Genomic DNA, 21,455 nt, shown 5'->3' on the forward strand with positions numbered 1-21,455 from the left:
TCGCATATATATAGGAGAATATCACATATATATGAGGATATCGCATATATTTAGGAGAAAATCACATATATACGAGGAACATCGCATATATTTAAGAGGAAATTGAGGAAAATATATGCAAAAATTATATATATATTTTTTGTAGAATAATCATTGTTCTAAGGTCTTTATCTCTCTGCTCTAATGTCAAAAACCTATGTTTTTATAATCGTTAGAAAGCTGAGACATAAACCTATAACTTTTCTATTTTGAGTAAGAGTTGAAAACCCCTCTAAAGTTTCTGTTTTTTAGCTTCAAAACTAAAATAGAAGCATGCTCTACAACCAAACAGTGTATCTTCCAGATAACGTTTCTCTTCAACTGCTCATCAGATCAAGGTGATATTGGTGGCATTGAAAAGCTAATGTCCTGATTTATTTATATCTTTTTTTCTATTTTTCTCAATTTTTAACACACGTGGCTAGGAAATAGTATAGACAGGCATAAAAAGCATAGCCACACCAGTTCTAGTCTGCAGAGCATGCTTCTATTCTGGATTTGGAATACATAAACAAGAACTCTAGAGGGGTTTTCGTTTTTGACTTAAAATAGAAAAGTTATAGACCTATATCTAAGCTTTCCAACAGTTATAAAAATGTAAGGTTTTAATGTCAAAGTGGAGAGATACATACCTTAGAATAGAGACTATTCTATAAAAAAAGTCACATATTTGATAAAAAAATTGCATATATTTAAAAAATCATATATAGAAAGGGTAAAAAGGTTTTTTTTAAATCAGATATTTATGATTTTAGACATGGAGAGAATAGAAAAAATTGTGGGGCATTTCAAAAAATGTATCATATTTATCATACAGTAAGATCATTTTTCGGTTGAACTAAAAATGATTGTATTGTCCTTGTAAAGTAGCGTGATTTAAAACATGCCTCACAATTTACTTAAATCCTCCCTATATCCAAAATGTCTGATTCTCGACCTTTTTAGGACATTTTTTTCCTTCGCGCAAGTAAACATGTTGATGTTTTCGCAATAGATACATATGTTATCTGAAGGTCGTAACATCTTAATAAAAAAAAGATTCGCATGAACATTTTGAGGACTAAAAGAAATTTGTATAAATTATTTGCAAACATGGTTAACTTGAATATCAACACATGAGATTCACATCTGAAATGTGTGAATCTTCTGAGATTCACAAGCCTGATGCAAACCTTCTAGAATCTAAAAGTTTCAGCTTGGCAAGTTTTCTTCATACGTTTACGGCAATCCTGACATTCACAACGACATCATATAGACCTCCTTTAACTAAAAACTCAATTAAAGTCAGAATGAACGTCCACAAAAATATGTCACATTCGTAAATGTGTGTTGTGAATGTCCCTAACTTTTCATGTTTTTTAATTTGAGCTTGGCAAGTTCACATCACATATTTTTAGATGTCAGAACCTTCACGCACACACCATATAAACCTCTTTTCACTAAAAAATCGCATAAAGTATGAACATACATTCGCAAATATGTGTCTACATTCATAAATATATGTTGTGAATGTCCTTACCATTGCATGTTTTTTTATTTGAGCTCGCTAGGTTCGCGTCACACATTTCGAGTTCTGACTCGGGCTTTCTTTTGGATCCAATACTCATATTGGACCAATCGTTGCATTGAAAAATCAAGTTTTTAAACTTGGGTTTTTCTTTTATCTTTTATTTTAAAGATCCGAGTTCTGACTCAAGTTTTCCCTTCTTATTCTTCCATTTTTTTGAAGTTTTGAGTTCTGACTCGGGCTTCTTTTTGGATACAATGCTCATATTGGACCAATAGTTGCGTTGAAAATTTGAGTTTTCAAACTCGAATTTTCCTTTTATCTTTTATTTTGAAGATTCGGGTTCCGACTTAGGTTTTCCTCTTTTATTCTTCCATTTTTTGAAGTTTTGAGTTCCGACTCAAACTTCCCCTTTTGATCCAATGCTCGAGTTGGACTATTTTTTGGTTGAAAGTCCAGGTTCCAACTCGAGTTTTCACTTCCCCTTCAGGATAAGGGATAATTCTAAAACTCCGGCAATCATTCCCGCTTCGATTTTCAAATGTCTTAAGAATGTAGGTCTCCTTTTCAACTCTCAGTTGCAAAATCCAGTGCTCGTACTAGTGAGTTTTCAAAATCCAGTACTCGTACTGGTGCATTTTTAAGTTCAGTGCTCGTACTGGTGCATTTTTAAAGCCCAGTAATCGTACTGGCTCATCTTCAAAAATCTAGTGCTCGTACTGCTACATTTTCGAAATCCAATGATCATACTGGTACTTTTTCAAAACCCAGTGCTCGTATTGATGCATCTTCAAAATTTTAGTGCTCGTATTGGTGCATTTTCAAAATCCAGTGCTCGTACTGGTACATTTTCAAAAATCCAGTTTTACTCGTGACTCGACCTGATCAACTCGGTTGAGTCATGCTAACTTTATATTTTATGTAAAATATATAAATATATGTATTTTTTTATTATCTATATTTTATAGTATTTTATCAATATATTATATATAATATACATGATATGATAGTTTTATAACATATTTACACATATAATCATATTTTTATATATAATATACATAATATTTATATTATATTTCATATAATACATGTAATTATATATAAAATATATTATATAAATATGCATGACTCGATTGACTCGCCCATGACTCGGCTGAGTCAACCTATGACTCGACTAAGTTTTGTTAAAGTCGAGTTCAACCTGGTTTTTGTCCCGGTAATTGGGCGATCTGAGCCGAGTCACTGAGTCAACCCAACGAGTTTTTAAACTATGATTCATATATAGTATTTACGAAATTCACACCATACATTTGTAAATATCTTGACTTTATGTAATTTTAGTTAAAGGAGGTTCGCATGTTATATGTGCGAAGGTCATGACATCCGCAGATGTGTGATGCAAACCTACCAAACTCGAATCAGAAAACATGCAAAGGTAAGGACATTCAAAGCATATATTGGATAATGTCAGACACATTTGTAAATACGTTCAGACTTTGTGTGAGTTTTAGTTAAAGGAGGTTTGCATGGTAACTGCGCAAAGGTCGTGACATCCGTAAATATGTGACGCAAACCTATCGAGCCCAAATAAAAAAATATGTGAAATTATGAACATTCACAACACACATGTATGAATATTGAACATACATTTGCAAATGTATGTTCTAACTTTAAGCAAGTTTTTAGTTAAAGGAGATTCACATAATGTCTATAAGCGTAATTTGTTCATATAGAATTTTTATTTTGATCATGAAGCTTACGATTCAACGCCTCGCTTCATAACATCGCATTTAACAACCTTGTTGCCAATCTCCTCAGTTGGGATTCAAATTAGCCGTACTCACAAATAATTTATGTGAATTTCATCAAGAATGTGAAATATTCATGTGAATCTCATTTTTATTGAGATGTTGCAACCTTCAAACAACGTATGTGTCTTGTTGCTATGTGAGAAGGGTATCCTACAAAAGTCAAGAATCAAATTTTTTTAATATGGACAGTATTTCAGAAAATTGTGAAGCATTTCTGAAATTGCACCATTTTATAAGAAATCATTTTTTTAAGGTTGAATCCTTGAAAATGAATGAATGAGGCTAGGATGTTAAACTTTTCAACGCTAAAAGCCCTTCATCTTTCAAATAAGGTTGGCAATTAGAACACAGGGCATCCAGACACGAACTTGTGCTGAATCCCCTTGTGATGTCTGTCAACCATTTTTTTTCATAATAAAGCTCATAGTGCATGAATATGCAGTTTGAATATTCATATTTCTTTTAGCACCTTGACGAATGCCCATCAGGAATATAATTTACGTGAGACATTCATTGTTTGTATAGAATTTATGTACAAAAGAATAAGGAACCCTCCCCCATTGTTTAAAGAGCACAGCACAATCAGCACAGAGCTTCATGCCAATGAAAATGATTTGAGGAACCAAGACAAGAACCTTAAAAATAGGTATAAACCAACAGGATGGTTGCAGATGTTAACACAATTCTTCGCTGCCAGTATGTTCAAGTATTGTCTGAGATGTTCTAGTATAAATATCACCAAACGGAAGACTGAATGCCCCATCCCTGTCATGGTCATCATCAGCCCAAGTTGAAAACAAATTACGGGAATTTCGCAGATTTAAACTTCCATCATTCTCTTCCATGCTCCTGTCAGAGAAGCTGTGGCGAGGATGATCGAAATTGTGGTCACCAAATGATGGGGGCTCTAAAAAGCTGTTCTGGACACCGTTCACTATAGGACCTGACCGAGCCCACCAATGGTTTTCGGTAGTACATCCAAGCTGACCAATGTCCCGATGTTGAATCAAGCTGTCCCGGAGGACTGTGCTTGAAGTAGATGCTTGCAAGTGACTTCGCCGCTGGTTATCTGCAAAGGTTGCCCATCCTTCTTGTGGCCTTAGTTCATCGTTGACTTCATTCCAATAATCACCTTTATGCTCCTGATGTAAATCTGAAGGTGTGGCTAGTCCAGCTTCTATATCTACAGCATGCAGACCTCTCTCCATGTAATAACAATCAAGTAGGTAAGGATGACTGGGATGATCAATATTGACCAACCAGGGTGAATGCTGCTGCGCCCATGGAAAAGGAGAGCTTGGTCTTGGTAAGCGCCACCTATGCAGCCCATCTCTAAAGTGAAAACTGTATGCATCACCTTGACCCACCAAATTTTGGTTTTGTTGCCATGCTCGAGCCGGTGAATAATTTGGGTAAATTTCCTGGTTTCGAAACTGTAGTCGAAAGTCTTGAAGAGTTGATAGAAATCGCTTGCCCACAGGATTTGGTTCCCAACTAGGATAACACGCCTTGAAGCTGTTGATGCACAATGAGTAGACAAACTAAGTTGTAGATGAGTAGAAAAGAAAATTAAAGAGAAATTCCCAAAACCAATTAATAGTCAAAAGAGAAACAATAGAAATTCTCGTCATGCCTGAATGCTTAGGTTGTATTTGCCAAAAAAGGTAGAGAACGTACTATCAGCATTTTAAAATTCTAAAATTCACGATGCATCATGAAAGATGACCATGAATGACCAAGGCATAGAGGTCATATCCTAAAAATCAAAATTTAACATTGAACAATTTCAAAAATTATCTCCCATAATAGACGGTCCCGACAAACTTAAAATAGACAAGGATTTATCGGAACAATGGGAAACAAACTGGCATCTTCACCATCTAGAATAGTTTGGACAACTAATGGAAATTCCTATTTCCTGCTGGATTTTCTGAAAATATGATATTTTTCCATCCAACTTTAATTGCCCTATTCAGTGTCATATCATTTCTGGAACATAATCAAAGATTCAGAGACAAACTAGATGCCACAAGAATGTACAATCACTAAAGATTCCACAATTACTAATAGCCTGCCAATGAATAAAAAAAATGAAGCCTTAGAAGAAGATTCATGGGCATACCTTAAGAAAGATTTCTCCATTTTCCCTTGAAAGCTCCTTTTCTCTCGTGATACATTAAATGGTGATCCATACTTGATATTTCCATGGCTTTCAAAATCAAAGACGCTAAAGCTACAAAGGAATATAAGAAAGAGTGAGATATCCTCTTGTCTTGACAGTAGAACTTAATTGGTAGGCTTTATAAGCCATGCCAGCAAGTTGATATAGTAAAAGGCTAAGGAGAACCAACCTACAGACATGGCCAACACCATCAACATGAACAGTGAAATCTGAAATAAACTGCAGAATATCATCCACACGCTGAAAAGTATAAGACAATAATCAGTCATTGCAATGGCAGAGTTCAACTTTGAAGAACCTATGCAACCAGAATGTATTAAGGCACATGGTTACGACACTAACCTTGGGAACAAAGAAGAAAAGCAACCATGGAGTCAGAAAAATTGAGATCATCTCCTCCAATAGCATCATCAGAGTGTACTGCACTATCGAGGAGAAACATGTCATAAGCAGCAAGTATTGTGTGCATGCATGTGTAATTATTATCGAAGTACTTGTGCATGTGCATGCATATACAAACTACATATACAGATTATTCCATGAGAATTAAATTGGACTTCCACAAGAGCAGTATAGAGTGCCAATGAGCTTCAGAGTGGTACTATTCATTCCTGCAAAGTATAATTATTTTAAAAAATAAATTCTATAAGAATTATGATGGACCTTATAGAGGCAAAAGCTCCAAAAGGTTTCCTATTATTATTAGAGTTGACAGTAATAAAATAACCAAATGATATGGAAGAAAATATCCTCAAAGCTGCAAGTGTTGGGCCAAGAGGATTAAGCCTTTTCATCATATGGTGCTTGGCACTCACTGAGATGGATTCAAAGTGATACAACTCCTTTATGCTTGTGAAGATCCAGATTATGAGTTTTTTTTCCTCTTTTCAAAGTTAAAAGGGGGAAAAGCTTTGTTAAGGAAAAAAAAGACATGGCAATGTGCCACCCCAACTACAAAAGTTATAGAAACTCGACAGAAGAATACAATAAGCATTTAGTGCAGAAAGAACCCCATTCAAATGTGGACAAGCCAATTTAAGAGATTCAGAACCCAACTAAATTAAGTTATGCCATATATATTTCCATTTGGACTCATGAAAGCAAGGTAGTGAGCCTTCTCATCCTTGAATACGCTGTTGTTTCACTCCTTCCAAACAGCCCATTAAATAGTGAGAAGCCTTTGACACTAAATAGTCTACCATTTTCCCCCTTTAGCTCTTGCATTGCAGCCTATAATGAGCTCTTGACAAGGACCAAGGGGTTATTGAAGACAAAATAATTGTGTCCCAGGAACAAGCTAGATCAAAGAGCATGCAAGATAATAGGCAACTGGAAAAATGTGACTTATTCCTCATTCGCTAAGCAAACCATACAGGATCAACCAGGTATACCCCCATCTTGAAGGTTGTTGATAGTGGCAGTTTATGCTAGGGAATAAGCCGTGGAAATGAGCTTAGCTAGGTATGGATGGATGTCAAGCTGTGTATTCCAATGGTGACATGAGATGAGTTTGCAAAAACCCAATTAGACAGACATGGCCCAGTCTGGATACTAATCCGGGCTTGAATTAAGACTAGGTAAAATCTCTCAATGAGGCCCAGCCAAATCTAATCCTACTTGAGCCCAACCTGATTACGTACATCCCATTCTTGGGCCTTCCCTGAAACCCTTTGGTTCTATGGGTTCCACGGCCTGACCTGGAATGACTTGATATTCATCCCTACAGCTAGGGGAAGAACATCTCCAAATCGTTTTCTTGGGGACTGGTTAGGTGGTTGGTTCAATTAAGGATTCATAGCAACATTTAACTATTAATGATTGTCCCTTCCCCCCACTCAAACAATACCATCTTCCACATAGAGCTGGAGCACTATTACCACCAATGCCCTTATGATCCTTTCACTATCCCCAAACTCCTTCTTTTAAGACTTCTGAAAATATTCCACCGTTTGGTCCTTCTTAAGCACTAATACTTGATCACACAATCCACATTTTTCACACAATGCTAAGTTGCTAAAAGTCATAGTGATAAAGCAGTCGAAAAGCCTAGAAACCCTTCAATACAAGATTCTCAAGCCACTCAATAGGTGGAGGCAAATGCCACCTAAAAATGGTTCGATAGCATGACCAGTTCATTACACATGCAAGATCCTTCCCATCCACTGATTAGGGGTGGCAATTTCTGACACGACCCGCCAACCCGCCTCTTAGGCGGGTTCGGGTTGAGCTTAAGCCAACCCGTTTAATAAACGGGTCGACCCGCGTAACCCATTTATTAAACAGGTCGGGTTCGGGTTGGGGGTATGCCAACCCGCCAACCCGGCTGACCCGTTTAATAAACGGGTTAGGCGGGTGGGTCAACCCGCCAACCCGACCCGTCAACCCGACCCGCCAACCTGCCTACCTGCCAACCCGATCCGTCAACCCGCCAACTCGACCCGCGAACCTGAAAACCCGTTTACCCGACCCAACCCATTTATTAAATGGATTGGCGGGTCGTGTCGGGCTACCCGTTTATTAAACGGGTCGGGTTCGTGTTTGCCACAGCCGACCCGTTTAATAAACGGGTCGGGTTCGGGTTGAGGTATGCTGACACGCCAACCCGCCAACCCGACCCGATTGCCACCCCTACCACTGATATATTCTTTCCTACTCCATTGGCAAGAACATAAAAGATTTGATGACTTTAACCCACCACTAACCCTCACTTTTGGTTTAGAGCTATCACAATTTCACAAGCATAGTCCATGGCGCAATTCATAAGTTCCATGCAGTAAATGACAGGTACACCTTTGGTGGTCGGTGAAAAAGTCTATTTGACTATGTATTCTTTACTTGTATTTGTTATTTTGTATTCCGGGTCTGGATAATATATCAGACCCAACCCATACTATAAACAAAGGATATATATACATGTTTTAGGTCACAATTTCAGCCGCAACTCCTTTTTCGTTCATCTCTCTTTCACGTGTGACAGATCCTAGTGAAATCTAACATGGTATCAGAGAGCAGAGATCCATCTAGGGCTTCGAAGTTGCTTCCAGAAGGTCTGACCTAAGAGATCGACCTGCATCCAATCAAGAGGTTTTCTTCTTCCACACTTTTCTTCCATCTTCTTCTTCCTTCTTTCATTTACTCCTCTACTATTCATCGTGCCTGAATATTCAGATTTGACGTGAATCTGCGTTAAACCGGAAAGACTTTGGTTCTTCCTTCTATTCTCGTCTCACGGTTTGTATTGAATATTCAGATCTGATCGTGTACATACGTCAGATCTGAAATATTCAATCCTCGCATCAAATCCCAATTTTTCTTGATCGTGCATATTCTCCGTCTCGCACTTCCTCATTCTGTCAGATCTGAAATACTCAGATCTGATCGTGAATATTCTTGGTCTCGCAATTCCTATTTCTGCCAAACCTTGTCTGAAACAATCGGATCTGATCATCCATCAGTATCAGATCTGGAATACCATATTTCTTGATTGCTGAATCACGCAAATCGTTGTGCCAACAAATTGTTGAGCCTAAAAATCATTGTGCATACAAATCATTGTGGCTACAAATCGTTGTGCCTATAAATCAATGTGTCTACAAATCGTTGTGCCTATAAATCGTTATGCCTACAAATCGTTGTGTCCACAAATCACTGTGCCTATAAATCGTTGTGCCGGTAAATCGTTATGTTTGCAAATCGTTGTGCATGAAATACACCTGTTGTCAAATTCCATATTCACGAAACCCTTTTGTTCGCATAGTTCTCATCTATGATTTATTAAAGTCTGTTCAGCATGAGCTATTCTGCTCCCTTTTTCCTGCATTTATCACAACAAAAAAAAAGGCAAAAAGGGACGACTAGCAAGTTTCTCAAGCAGTGGATTGTGCATCTCGTGAACACCTAGTTAACTTTAAGCTATGGACTTCTCCAACTCTTCCCAATCTGGTCTCTCTTCGAGTTTTCTCAATCAGCTTGTTAGATTGACCACCTCAAACTTCTTGATTTGGAAAAGACAGATCATTCTTTTTATAAGGAGTCAAGGTCTTTTAGGTCATCTGGATTGAACCGCTTCAACTCCACTGGAATTTGTTGCGCGAGAAGAGAAGGATAATAAAGGGGCAATCTCAATTGTGTATGTTAAAAATGCAGAATATCTCAACTGGGAAAAGAAAAATCAGTCAATGGTCGCGTACATTACCTTTACACTCTCTCAAGAAATACTTATTACAATTCCTGACAATTGCACAACCATGCAACTTTGGGAGAGACTGGTTCAGACCTATTCACAAGTTTCTCAGGCAAGAATGGTTTTTCTCAAGAGAGAATTTCAGCTACAGAGAAAAGACTCCATGACTATCATAGAGTATCTAAACAAGATGAAGATTATCAGAGATCAACTTGCGGTTATAGGATGTACAGTGAGCGACAGTGATATGGTGCAGCAAACCTTGAGTGGATTGGGATCAGAATATAACATGATTGTAAACTCATTATTGTGTTTGCCCGCTCTTCCCACCTTTGATGAGCTTCGGGCTAAATTAATCCAGTATGAAATGACTCTGAAAGGCTTTTCTGAGGATAATCACACTCATACGAATACCCAAGAGGTCTTTGCCACAGGAATGACTTATGGTCGAGGAGGACAAGGGCAAAATGGACACGGGGGACGTGGATTACTTCTCACTCTCACCGTTACTCAGGGATCAAGACTCATTCCCACATGCTTCTTTTGCAACAAAATGGGGCATATTAAGGCGAACTGTTGGCATAATCCTGAAAATAAAGAGAAGTCTCATCAAGCAACATCCAAAAGGAAGTCCAGCAGCACCAAAGACAGTGGAGAGATTAAAGAATTGTTACTATCTACCTTGTCGGGATTGAATCTAAAGCAAAATGAACAAGGAACTTGGTTTGTTGACTCTGGGGCAGCAACTCATATGACAGATGATGCAGGTAAACTTTTCAAACCTATTCCCTATTTTGAAAAAAGTAAGATTGTCACTGGAGATGGATCTTACCACCCTGTTACTCACATTAGAAAGTCTATCATCCCCATGTCACATTCTACTTTTGAACTCTCCAATGTCCTTCATGCTCCCAATATCAAGAAAAATATTGTCTCTGTTTCTAAACTTGTTGATGATAATCATGCTTCAATCGAATTTACTCCCTTCTCTGTGCAGGTCAAAGACCTTCGCACGAGGGAAACATTCGTTGAAGGAAAGAGACAAGGCAATATGTATGTTTTTCAAGAAGATCCATGTCATTTTGCCTGTCCTGCTCACCCAGATTTGAAGTCTCCATTAGAGTTATGTCTTTCTGAAAATGTTCTTAGTATTTCTGAATATAATAAGCCTTCTCTATGGCACAGTCGTTTAGGGCATTGTAGGAGTCATTTTATTGAAAAACTTGTTTCTAATAATCTCATTCCAAAAGAAAGTCTCAATGTGGAAGAGAGAAGTCAAAAGTGTTTCAGTTGTCTTTTATGCAAGAGTCATGTATTATCTTTTTGTTCCATTAATAAGAGAGCTTCAAAGTCTTTTGAGATAATATGTTATGATGTATGGGGGCCTGCTCTAGTCATCTTTGGATCTAGAAGCAAGTACTATCTAATTTTTGTTGACAGTTACTCTTGATACACCTGGATATACTTCATGAAAAATAAGTCTGAAGCCTTCCTTTTGTTTCTGAACTTCCTGTCCTTAGTAAAAAATCAATTCTCCGAGTCTATTCAATTTTTCCAATGTGATGGAGGAGGGGAGTTCACATCCAGTGACTTCATTTCCTTTCTTCAAAATAATGGGATAGGAAGAAGAGTGTCTTGCCCACACACGCCACAACAGAATGGGATTGTTGAGCGCAAACATAGGCATATTGTTGAAAGTACGATGAGCATGCTTTATGACAGTCATCTTCCCATTAATCTGTGGACAAAAGCCTTTCATTCTGCTATACATGTGATAAATAGACTGCCCATGGTTGTCTTAGAAAACAAATCTCCTTATTATTGCCTTTTTGCAATTCATCCTGATTATCATGACTTACGTGTTTTTGATGTGTTTGTTATGTGCATATTGATCAGTCCTTGATAAACAAGTTTCAAGATAAGGCTCAGAAGTATAGATTTGCGGGATATGCGGATGACTACAAAAGATACAGATGTTATGATCCCATTAGCAGACGCATCAAAATCTCGAGAAATATTGTTTTTGACAAGCTGAACTTCGATCATAAAATTGGCACAGGTGACATGTCCTCTTCCTCGGTTGAAGTTTATTACCCTTGGCTGAATTCACAGCTCTTTGATAGTTCGAATGAAGAATGTCACTCAGACTGTGTGCAACACGAAGAAGAGAGTCCCAAGATCGTTGGTACATCGGAATCACAGAACTGTGAAGCAGCACCACCATTGGAATCGAGAAGGTATAGGGCATTTCCTACACTAGACAGAGAACGGATGCTTCAGAACTCCTAAATCGGGCTCAAGAGGCTGCACCTACCTCCTCACACACCCTTGACGTCAGGAGATCCACTTGCATGCAGCATCCTATTGATAGGTGGGTCGGCTACAACAATTTCTCCATGGATTTTCAACTCTTTTTTACTGCTCTCAACAAGAAGGATGAACCTATTATGTACTACTAGGCAGCCATTTCTAAGAAATGGGTAGAAGCCATGAATGATGAGATGCAAGTCTTACATGAATGTAGAACCTGAAAAATTGTTCCCAGACCGCCTGACAGAAATGTGGTAGGATGCAAATGGGTCCACAAAATAAAGTATAAACCAGATGAAACCATTGAATGATACAAGGCGAGACTCGTGGCAAAGGGTTTCACACAAGAAGCAGGACAAGACTATGATGAGACCTTTAGTCCAGTGGTGAAAATGAGAATGATTCGAATCATTCTTTCCTTAGCCGTTGAACATAGATGAGCATTGAGTCAGCTTGATGTTAAGAATGCATTTTTGCATGGAGATTTGAAGGAGGAAGTTTACATGGAACAACCACCTAGATACCTATGTCACACGGACTCGGCTAGAGAGGCGCCGCACCCGAGTCGACACGCCCCGACACGGGTGCGGACACGGGTGCGGCTTCGGACTCGGCCTGGACTCGATCAACGCCGAGTCGGACTCGGTCAACGAGTCGAGGCCGAGTCCGTCCACTTTTTGGACTCGGTCAACTTTGACCGAGTCCAAAATTGTCCATTTTTATAGCAAAAAACAAAAAAAAATGATCATTTTATATAGTTTTTAAAATATATATATATATATATAGCATGAAAAAAGCTAATTATCATTTAATTCTCTCTCTCATAAGCCCCATAAAAAAATTATTCTTAAATATTATCATCTAATTCTCTCTCTCAATCTTAAAAGCTAATAAATTCTCATCCACGAGTACCAACACTTTTCATCCACCGAGTTCTATCTCTTATAAAGGCTAATAAATTCTCATCCACGAGTACCAACATTTTTCATCCACCGAGAACATTTAATTCTCTCTCTTTTTCAAATCTAGCTTTGAAAAATTAAAAGCTTTTAATGCTTTGAATTAATGTTATAATTTTAGCAAAAGATGTTTAATGCATTTGCCAGAACATGCTTTTAGTTAATGCTTTTAATTAATACCTTGATGATGTTTTATTCCCATGGTAGCTAAGACTCAGCCGAGTCAATGATAAACTCAGCCAAGTTTGGTTCTAACCCAGTTATACTACTATTTTAACTCAGTTAATTGAGGATCTGAGACAACTCGGAAGAGTCACGAGCCGAGTGTCCAAAATTTATATAGATATATGCACACACAGGATATATTATATATATATATATATATTTTTAAAAAAAATATTTATATATATAGCCGAGTCCCCGTGTCCAAAATTTTTAAAATTGTGCCGCACCCGTGTCGCACCCGCACCCGCACCCGCACCCATGTGACATAGCTAGATACTATAAGGAAGATTGTAAGACTAATGTATGCAGACTAAAAAAGGCTATCTATGGCCTAAAGCAAGCATCTCGCTCTTGGTTTGATAGCTTCTCTCTTGAGATTCAGAAGTATGGCTTTGCTCACTCCCTACTAGATCACTCATTATTCATCTTTAGAGGGCAAAATGTGATCACCTTATTGCTAATTTATGTTGATGACATTGTCATCACAGGAAACTCTGAGGATCATATCAAAGAAGTAAAGAAACTACTGAGTTAGAGATTCAAAATGAAAGACCTTGTGGTCTGCGTTATTTTTTTGGAGTTGAAGTTGATAACCGAGCTGGTGGGTTGACTCTCACCCAACACAAGTATACAATGGGCGTTCTAACCAAAGCAGGTAATGAAGGATTGTAAACCTCTAGGGACTACAAGTATTCTTCACCAAAAATTGAACGCTAATATGATGGAGACTTGTGTGAGGATCCCACCAGGTACCCCAGTCTTAGGGATGTTACAGTATCTCACATTCACTCGACTTGATATTGTTTATTCAGTCAATCAGGTGTCTCAGTTCATGCATGAACCGCGTACTGGGCATATGGAGGCTGTTAAAAGGATACTCAGATATCTGAAAGGAACAATTGAGGATGGATTGATATATTCTCCAAAACCATTTGGCAAGGACATGTGCGAGATTACTGTATATTATGATGCAGACCGGGCAAGGGATCCAGATAAACGAAGGTCTACATCAGGATATTGCATCTTCATTGGAAGAAATTTAGTATCCTAGAGCAGTAGAAAACAAAAGGCCATTGCTAGATCAAGAAATGAGGCCGAGTACAAATCTATGGTTGCCGCTACTGCTGAAGTCACATGGGTCAGACATTTACTAACTGAAGTGGGAGAAGTGATATCTCGGTCTGTCTTGTTATGCGACAATCAAAGTGCTCTCAACATGTCATTCAATCTGGTTCATCACATTCGTGCCAAGCACATTGAGATAAACCAACATTTTGTGAGACAAAAGGTTGAAGAAAAGGAGATCGAGCCCGAATTTGTTAACACTGAAAGACAAGTTGCAGACATATTCACAAAATGCTTGACCAAGGATCATTTTTGGACAGTTAAAGGCAAGTTGTTCATGGTTCAACACCAAGATCAACTTGAGGGGGGGGTGAAAAAGTCCATTTGACTATGTATTCTTTACTTGTATTTGTTATTTTGTATTCTAGGTTTGGATAATATATCAGACCCGACCCATACTATAAACAAAGGATATATATACATGTTTTAGGTCACGATTTCATTATTGAAAATCGTGACAGCCGCAACTCCTTTCTCTTTCATCTCTCTTTCACGTGTGACAGATCCTAGTAAAATCTATCAGTCGGTAGCTTATCCAAGTCCCAACCAACCAACTTGGTGCCCTTCTTCTCCACATCTTGGCACATCTCCCAAAAAAGAAAAAAAGTTGGAATAAGCTTGTTTGTTCTTGAGGAGGGCACCAATTTGCAAAGAACATGGACTGGAGAAAAATAGATTGGCTCCATACCACGGATTTGAAAATGATTCTAAGCATAAAATGTAAGAATTTCATCTTCCAATATTGGGTTCTTGATCATTTTCCTCTCAATTTCATTCCATTGAGAAATGCAGGGACTTACCAGAAAAAAGTAGCAAGATAAATTAGATGAGACTAGACATGCACAGAATATATGCAGAATTTTATGAATGACCAGAAATTTCAAAAAATCAGAATCAATATTTTTGACAACCAAATCATATATCATGCCTTGAGGTCAGCAGTAGAATTAGATTGATTTGTGCATGAGTGAAAGATAATTGCAAATAACCATGCTGCTCTGATAGCCCAAAGAAATGGTAAAAGATGGATGATCATTTCAGGATTTTGTGGGTTTCTTGCAGGAAGAGAAATGGAAAAAGGTTGCAAATGGTGGATCAGCGAGGTGGTGAAGTTTTGGCATGCGAGGAAAGATCTTTCAATGACATGACTTACCTGATTCATACAATGTAAATGCATATGTGGCAAGGCCTGATACCTTGTACTTTTATTGCTTGGACTAATGAGGAATTTCCTGGACTTGTTGGTTTGGCTTGGTTATAGGCATAGTAGCATTAACCATTTATCTATAACATGTTCACTTTGCAATCTCTCAAGGGAAATCTCTTCTCTCTCTTTTCTTCATTAAAACAACTTTCCTGTTCTTAGTTTAAAATACAGCAATCCTGATTGGAGGTTTGCATCCAACACAAATGAAAAAAACATGAGAAGTAGGGATATGACATGTTCACTTTGCAATCTCTCACGGTAAATCTCTTCTCTCTCTTTTCTTCATTAAAACAACTTTCCTGTTCTTAGTTTAAAATACAGCAATCCTGATTGGAGGTTTGCATCCAACACAAATGAAAAAAAAAATCAGCAGGGATATGCCAAAAAAAAAGACAGATTTATGTCCATGCAAAATATGGCAGATAATCTGGATCTTTAGAAATAGGCTTTATGAAAATAGCCACCATAAACCTACAGACATGTTCAGAGCAAAAGCAACAGCACCTATAGGAGGATGACTCTGTTCAAACTTATTTATAGCCATAACAAAGTAGCAATCTCCAAAACATAGCAACAAACAACGAGCAAAGAATAATACTCATTCATCAGAAGAAATGAACGAAAATGGAACAACAAGAGAATATTCTACCAAGAAAAAAAGGGGGAAGAAGGCCAACAAATATTACCTGAAAGAGGGTTTCAAATTCAATCTGGACACCATCAGTGTTCTCTTTTCCACGCCATTTCTTTGGCATGTAATGGGTATGTTGAACAACTAGAGACATTGCCCCCTTAGGATCGTGGACCTGGTGATCATTTGTCACAGCAGCCCGACTAATTGCTGTCACAGCACCAAATATAGCCGCATACCAAAGCAAATTTCGACCAAATATCTGCAAAGTAAGCATATGACATTCAAAAATCAAAAAGAAAAAAATATCAGAAACAAAAATAATTTAAATCCAAACAATTCGTAGTGAATCATCAGAGAGATCCTTAATTAATATCCCATCGCTTGGGTGGATATTTGCCTAGACACTCTTCTAACTGGAAGGGGATCAAATCCTCATTGGGTGGAAGACCTTTGACATAGTGCCTAGAAATCATATTCATATAACCAATTGCATTCAGTACTTAAGACCCAACATGGTGTAATTAATATGCCACTTTCCTTTTGAAACATACACGAGAAAACCATAAAAATAAAATAACATAGGTGTTTCATAATGCCAGCATACCTGCACCAAAGATGGTACCTCTGGGTGCTAATGTTGGAAGTTACCATATAAGACAGTATAATTTTTACATATATTTTTGTATTTTTTAATGTTATTTTCTTATATTGTAATGATTAATGAAGTTGCATGTACAGACTCGTGCACACAAACAATTTCATCACAATGGCACTTCTTTGCTTTATATATGTAATACTCTCATGTCTTTACATACACAGGTACAAGTACAACTAAAATAAGTCTTTGAAAACTCTATAATGTTTATATCTTGAACATACATTATGTAGTTAAATGTTTATCGTAACATTTAAGTTTGCTTCCTTATTTATTTGTAATAGTCTTGTATTTGCATGGATATTCCCTAGGAAATTCCCATGCTTTATGCAGGTCCTTGATACTACAGAGAAAGTGGAACAATAATGCAAATGAATTAAATAAAATACAAAGAGTGCATACATACATGAGCTTCTAGCAGAGATTCGTCCAGAAAAGCAATTATGATAAAAGTAGCAGTAAAGCCACTACCCACATAAGCTACAAATTTGGCAATCAAAGATACTATAGGAGAGGGAAACTGCTTCAGATAATCTGCTGCATGTACCACACTGGAATTTATCCTCTGCTTGAACAAATGGTCAACCTGAAAAACACAAAATGAAGACATTGTTCATCAAAATAACAGCCAACATCAATGCAAATTTCTCAGCTTCCATCCAAGAGGAAACTTTCACTTGGTCAGCACACACACACACAGCTTCCATTCATAGAAGAGACTTTCACTTGGTAAACTCAAACACGCATACACACACAGATGCACATGCACAAACACATATGCACATGCAAACACACACACACATGTTTTATAAGGAACCACTTGTTTGGGAATAAAATGGCACAAATGCCCATGAAAGTCATGTCATGTTAGATCTAAATGGATTAGCTTGACTAAGATCAGATCTACATGACCCTTTATTGATACTTAAACAAGTCTCAGAGAGTTAAAAAATACAAACACAAAAATATTAAAAAAGAAAAACATGAAAAAGGAAATGGCAGGACAAAGAACGATTCATATATTTTATCTAGAAAAGGAATTACTTAAGTAATAGTTTGCCTTCTTTTTGGCTAAACTATGAAAAGGGTCACACAAAAGATAAAAGAGGGGGTACATAGGGGGCATATAAACTTGAATAACTGGTTCAGGAAAAAACATGAAGCATCCTTGGACGTTATGTGCTATAATATGAGCACATCCAAAAAGATGTCAATAATGGAGTTATTCTCTTAAAAATAACAAGATCATATGGCTATACTCTCTATGAATCAAAGTAGAGCTTTGTCAGAAGCATCAACAAATTGGTCAGTCGTGCCCAAACAACAAAGCAAATGAATATAGGAAATTAACCAAGGGCCATAGATTTGGAAAAGATTGCAGGGTATGAAGGGGAGACAAATTTTGAACAACCAAGGTATTAATATTACTAAAAGGACTCTACAAGAAATACTCATTCAGATAAAGGTACTTCACCAGAACTTTTGAATCATTAAATATGCAAAAAATGAATGAAAGCCATAACAAATGTAATGAGCAGAATTCATAAATAATCAGAAAATATAAAAAGGGTGCGAAGGAACTCAATATAGCTTCTCTCCAGACTAGAGATTTCCTATGCTTTTAGGTCCATCCATTGCTAGAATGCCAATTGTGCATAGTTATTACTGACTAGAAACCCTTCAAAATTAAGGCTAAACCTGGGACATTAATGGGTATATTTATGCCCTGATTGCAGAACATATTGGGAGTTATCTACTATATTCGATCTTCATGATAGCTGCTATCATGAGAATGATGAGTGAACCTTTGTTATATGAGTTCTGGGCATATAATGGTGTGAATTTCAGGATTGTTGACATGGCAGGTGTAGGAGAGTCCCTTATTTCAGTTTCTTTTTTTTTTTGGATTATGCACATATATTAACTGGGATATCGTTAAGTGCCATTGCAACTAATGGTGCCATGAAGGGTCGTGGGCCACATTATCTCATTAGCCGAGCTCTTGGCCCAGAGGTTGGTATTAGCATTTGCTTATGTTTCTTCCTCGGAAATGCTGTTGCTGGTACTCTATATGTATTGGGGGCTGTTGAGACATTTCTAGATGCAGTGCCTGCTGCTGGAAGCTTTAAAGAAAGTGTAACATGCCTTTAAGACTTTTTTCTTTGTCATTATGGTTGTTTTACTCTTTGACAGATTCCAGCCTTGTGTCTAACTTTATTGTAGTGCACATATGAAATAAGAATCATCATTGCCCACAGTTCTTATCGCATGGCATCAAAGTTAATTGCTACATTAGCCTCTTACACTTTGTTCCTCAGACTGCATACTATCAGACTAGCAATACATGTCATTGTCGTCTCACTTCTCGTAACACCCGGCTTATATCAGCTTCCCCATGTAATGATAAGTCGGACAGCTCCAAGAAAACTGTAAAGCAAAACAAAAATCTGATTTTTGTTTCCTTCTCTTCAAAAAACTGTAAAGAAAAAAAAATCTCATTTTTGTTTCCTTCTCTTTGAATCTCTCTTCCAACATTTTTTGCATGATCCCTTTGGTCAATCACAATGTTCAGCGGCCTCTCTAACCTTTTAAATTATGTTATTTATATCCTGAATTATCACAATCAAGGTTGTAAGTAGCGTATCGTAACCCGTATTGGTCGGGCCCAAAGTAAGATACGTATCGTATTGTAAAAAATCATAAATTTCACTAAAATTTTCTATAAAAATCTAAGAAAAATGAAAACACAAAAAAAAATCATATAATACAAAAGCACAATATATTTATTTAATAAGATTAACTAAACATAGATATGTCATTAAACATTTAACAGCGCGCATTGAACAATACATTCAGCACAAAACATTTAACAACACAATACATTTAACTAAACATAGAGTTCATAAACATATGTCTCTATATATATATATATATATATATATATATATATATATATATATATATATATATATATATAAGTCATCTGCGGTATCAAACTTCAGCTCAATTATTTCCTTCATTTATTGCATTGTTCAATGGCTTGAGATGATGATGGGTCATCTTCTTCTTCTTAATCAAGGACCACCTCTGGCAATTTCTTTTCAACAAATGTTCTCGTGTCTTTCTTTTATCATCTTCTACAAGACTAATAAGAAGCTCAACATAAATATCAAAAGGAATGCGATGTGTACAGAATTTCACAGTGGAGTTATACCCCACAACATAACATTTAAATTGATGCAATCCTCCATGCATTACAAAACCAAAAAAGTTACACTTCACTATTCCTTTCAAACACATCTTCAAGTAAACTGGTGTATTATATTTCATTGCAGGGTCCTTTGAGAGGCATCCTCCAAGACCTCCAACCTTCATCGACCTCCTAGATCACGGATTACTAAATCTAATCGCTACAAAGATGTAAACAATGTTCAATAACACACTTAGGGACAAATTTTGAGTTCTAAGGGCACAAAAATGTGATTAAAAAACTAAAAGTAAAGTAATATCTTCTAAAAACATCAAGAAAAAAATGAGTTTACCCGCCTTCAACTTCAATCATACACAAATGAAGCAAAGAATGAGGATTTTTTACCTTATCTCACTTAAGTAAAAATTGGGTGAAAATGCACTTTTATGCGAGAAAACCACAAAGGCATTTTCCTTGAGCAAAAATCGGATCCCAAAACGCTATTAAGGCTCCTATAGGTGCGTGGGTTTCCCTCTAATGGCATCTACACAAATGGATAAATCGTCCCTAGGAAGGTCTTTAAAACCCAAAGTAAAAAAAAAGTTTTCGGCCCTTTTAAAGTGAGCCTAAAGCGTGTCATATGATATATCATGTATCGTAAGATACGGTATGATACAACATGTATTGCACAATATTGTACGATACAGGAGTGTATCGTACGATACACGCGATACGGATACGATAAACACTTGTATGATGATACGAGTTTGTATTGTATCGTTAAAGTAAATAATAACGATACATATCATACTGTATCATACGATATAATACGATACTTACAACATTGCTCACAATAGCTACTGTCGTTGATGTTTTTTGTTTCTACATCCCAAAAATATCTAGTGTTACTGAGGACAAAATGAATTGTGAAAACTTCTTGCACACGCATCCTCTTGTATTCGACTTTGTATTCATATCTACCCCATCCTTCTTTTGCTTCATTCCCATATCTTCCACAGTGTCACTGATATCATCAATATTTTGAAAATATTGTGATATTATCAACAAATTCATATCAGCTGATAATATCAGGAAAATATCATGATATTATCACAATATTTTTGCGATATTTTTTAAGAATCTTATTTTTATATTTATTTTTGTATTTTTGTTTCTTTTTATATTTTAAAAACTTCTCAAAAGTTATATCCTTATATTTTTCCAAGAATAGTTATTATTTTCTTATATTTTTTATTGTTTTTTATATTTATAAAACTTCTAATATTTTCCAAGGAAAAATACAATTATTGAAAATCTCTCCAAGAAAAACCCTCGCCTAGAAATTACCTTCAACGATTTAGGTGACTATGGTCTTCCCTTCTATTTTCATCCTATGGCCAGCCCGGACTCCATTTCCTTTTTATTCTT

General features: G+C 36.8%; 1 protein-coding gene across 2 annotated transcripts in view; it reads right to left on the minus strand.

Annotated features, from left to right (window-relative positions):
- Window positions 1-3,794: 3,794 nt before the first annotated feature.
- The window catches only part of APG9 (autophagy 9 (APG9)), a 28,038-nt gene continuing 10,377 nt past the window's right edge, over window positions 3,795-21,455 (minus strand). For both annotated transcript variants that reach the window (XM_089991896.1, XM_089991895.1), the window contains exons 5-10: window positions 17,244-17,423; window positions 16,235-16,441; window positions 5,882-5,959; window positions 5,709-5,779; window positions 5,480-5,590; window positions 3,795-4,872 (exon numbers count right to left, since the gene is read on the minus strand). In XM_089991896.1, coding sequence (XP_089848022.1) covers window positions 4,032-4,872; window positions 5,480-5,590; window positions 5,709-5,779; window positions 5,882-5,959; window positions 16,235-16,441; window positions 17,244-17,423 — 1,488 coding nt within the window. In that variant the 3' untranslated portion in view covers window positions 3,795-4,031. The remainder of the gene's footprint in view (window positions 4,873-5,479; window positions 5,591-5,708; window positions 5,780-5,881; window positions 5,960-16,234; window positions 16,442-17,243; window positions 17,424-21,455) is intronic.

Source organism: Nuphar pumila, chromosome 16 (assembly GCF_984573655.1).
Source record: "Nuphar pumila chromosome 16, dmNupPumi1.hap1.1, whole genome shotgun sequence".
Lineage (NCBI taxonomy): Eukaryota > Viridiplantae > Streptophyta > Magnoliopsida > Nymphaeales > Nymphaeaceae > Nuphar > Nuphar pumila.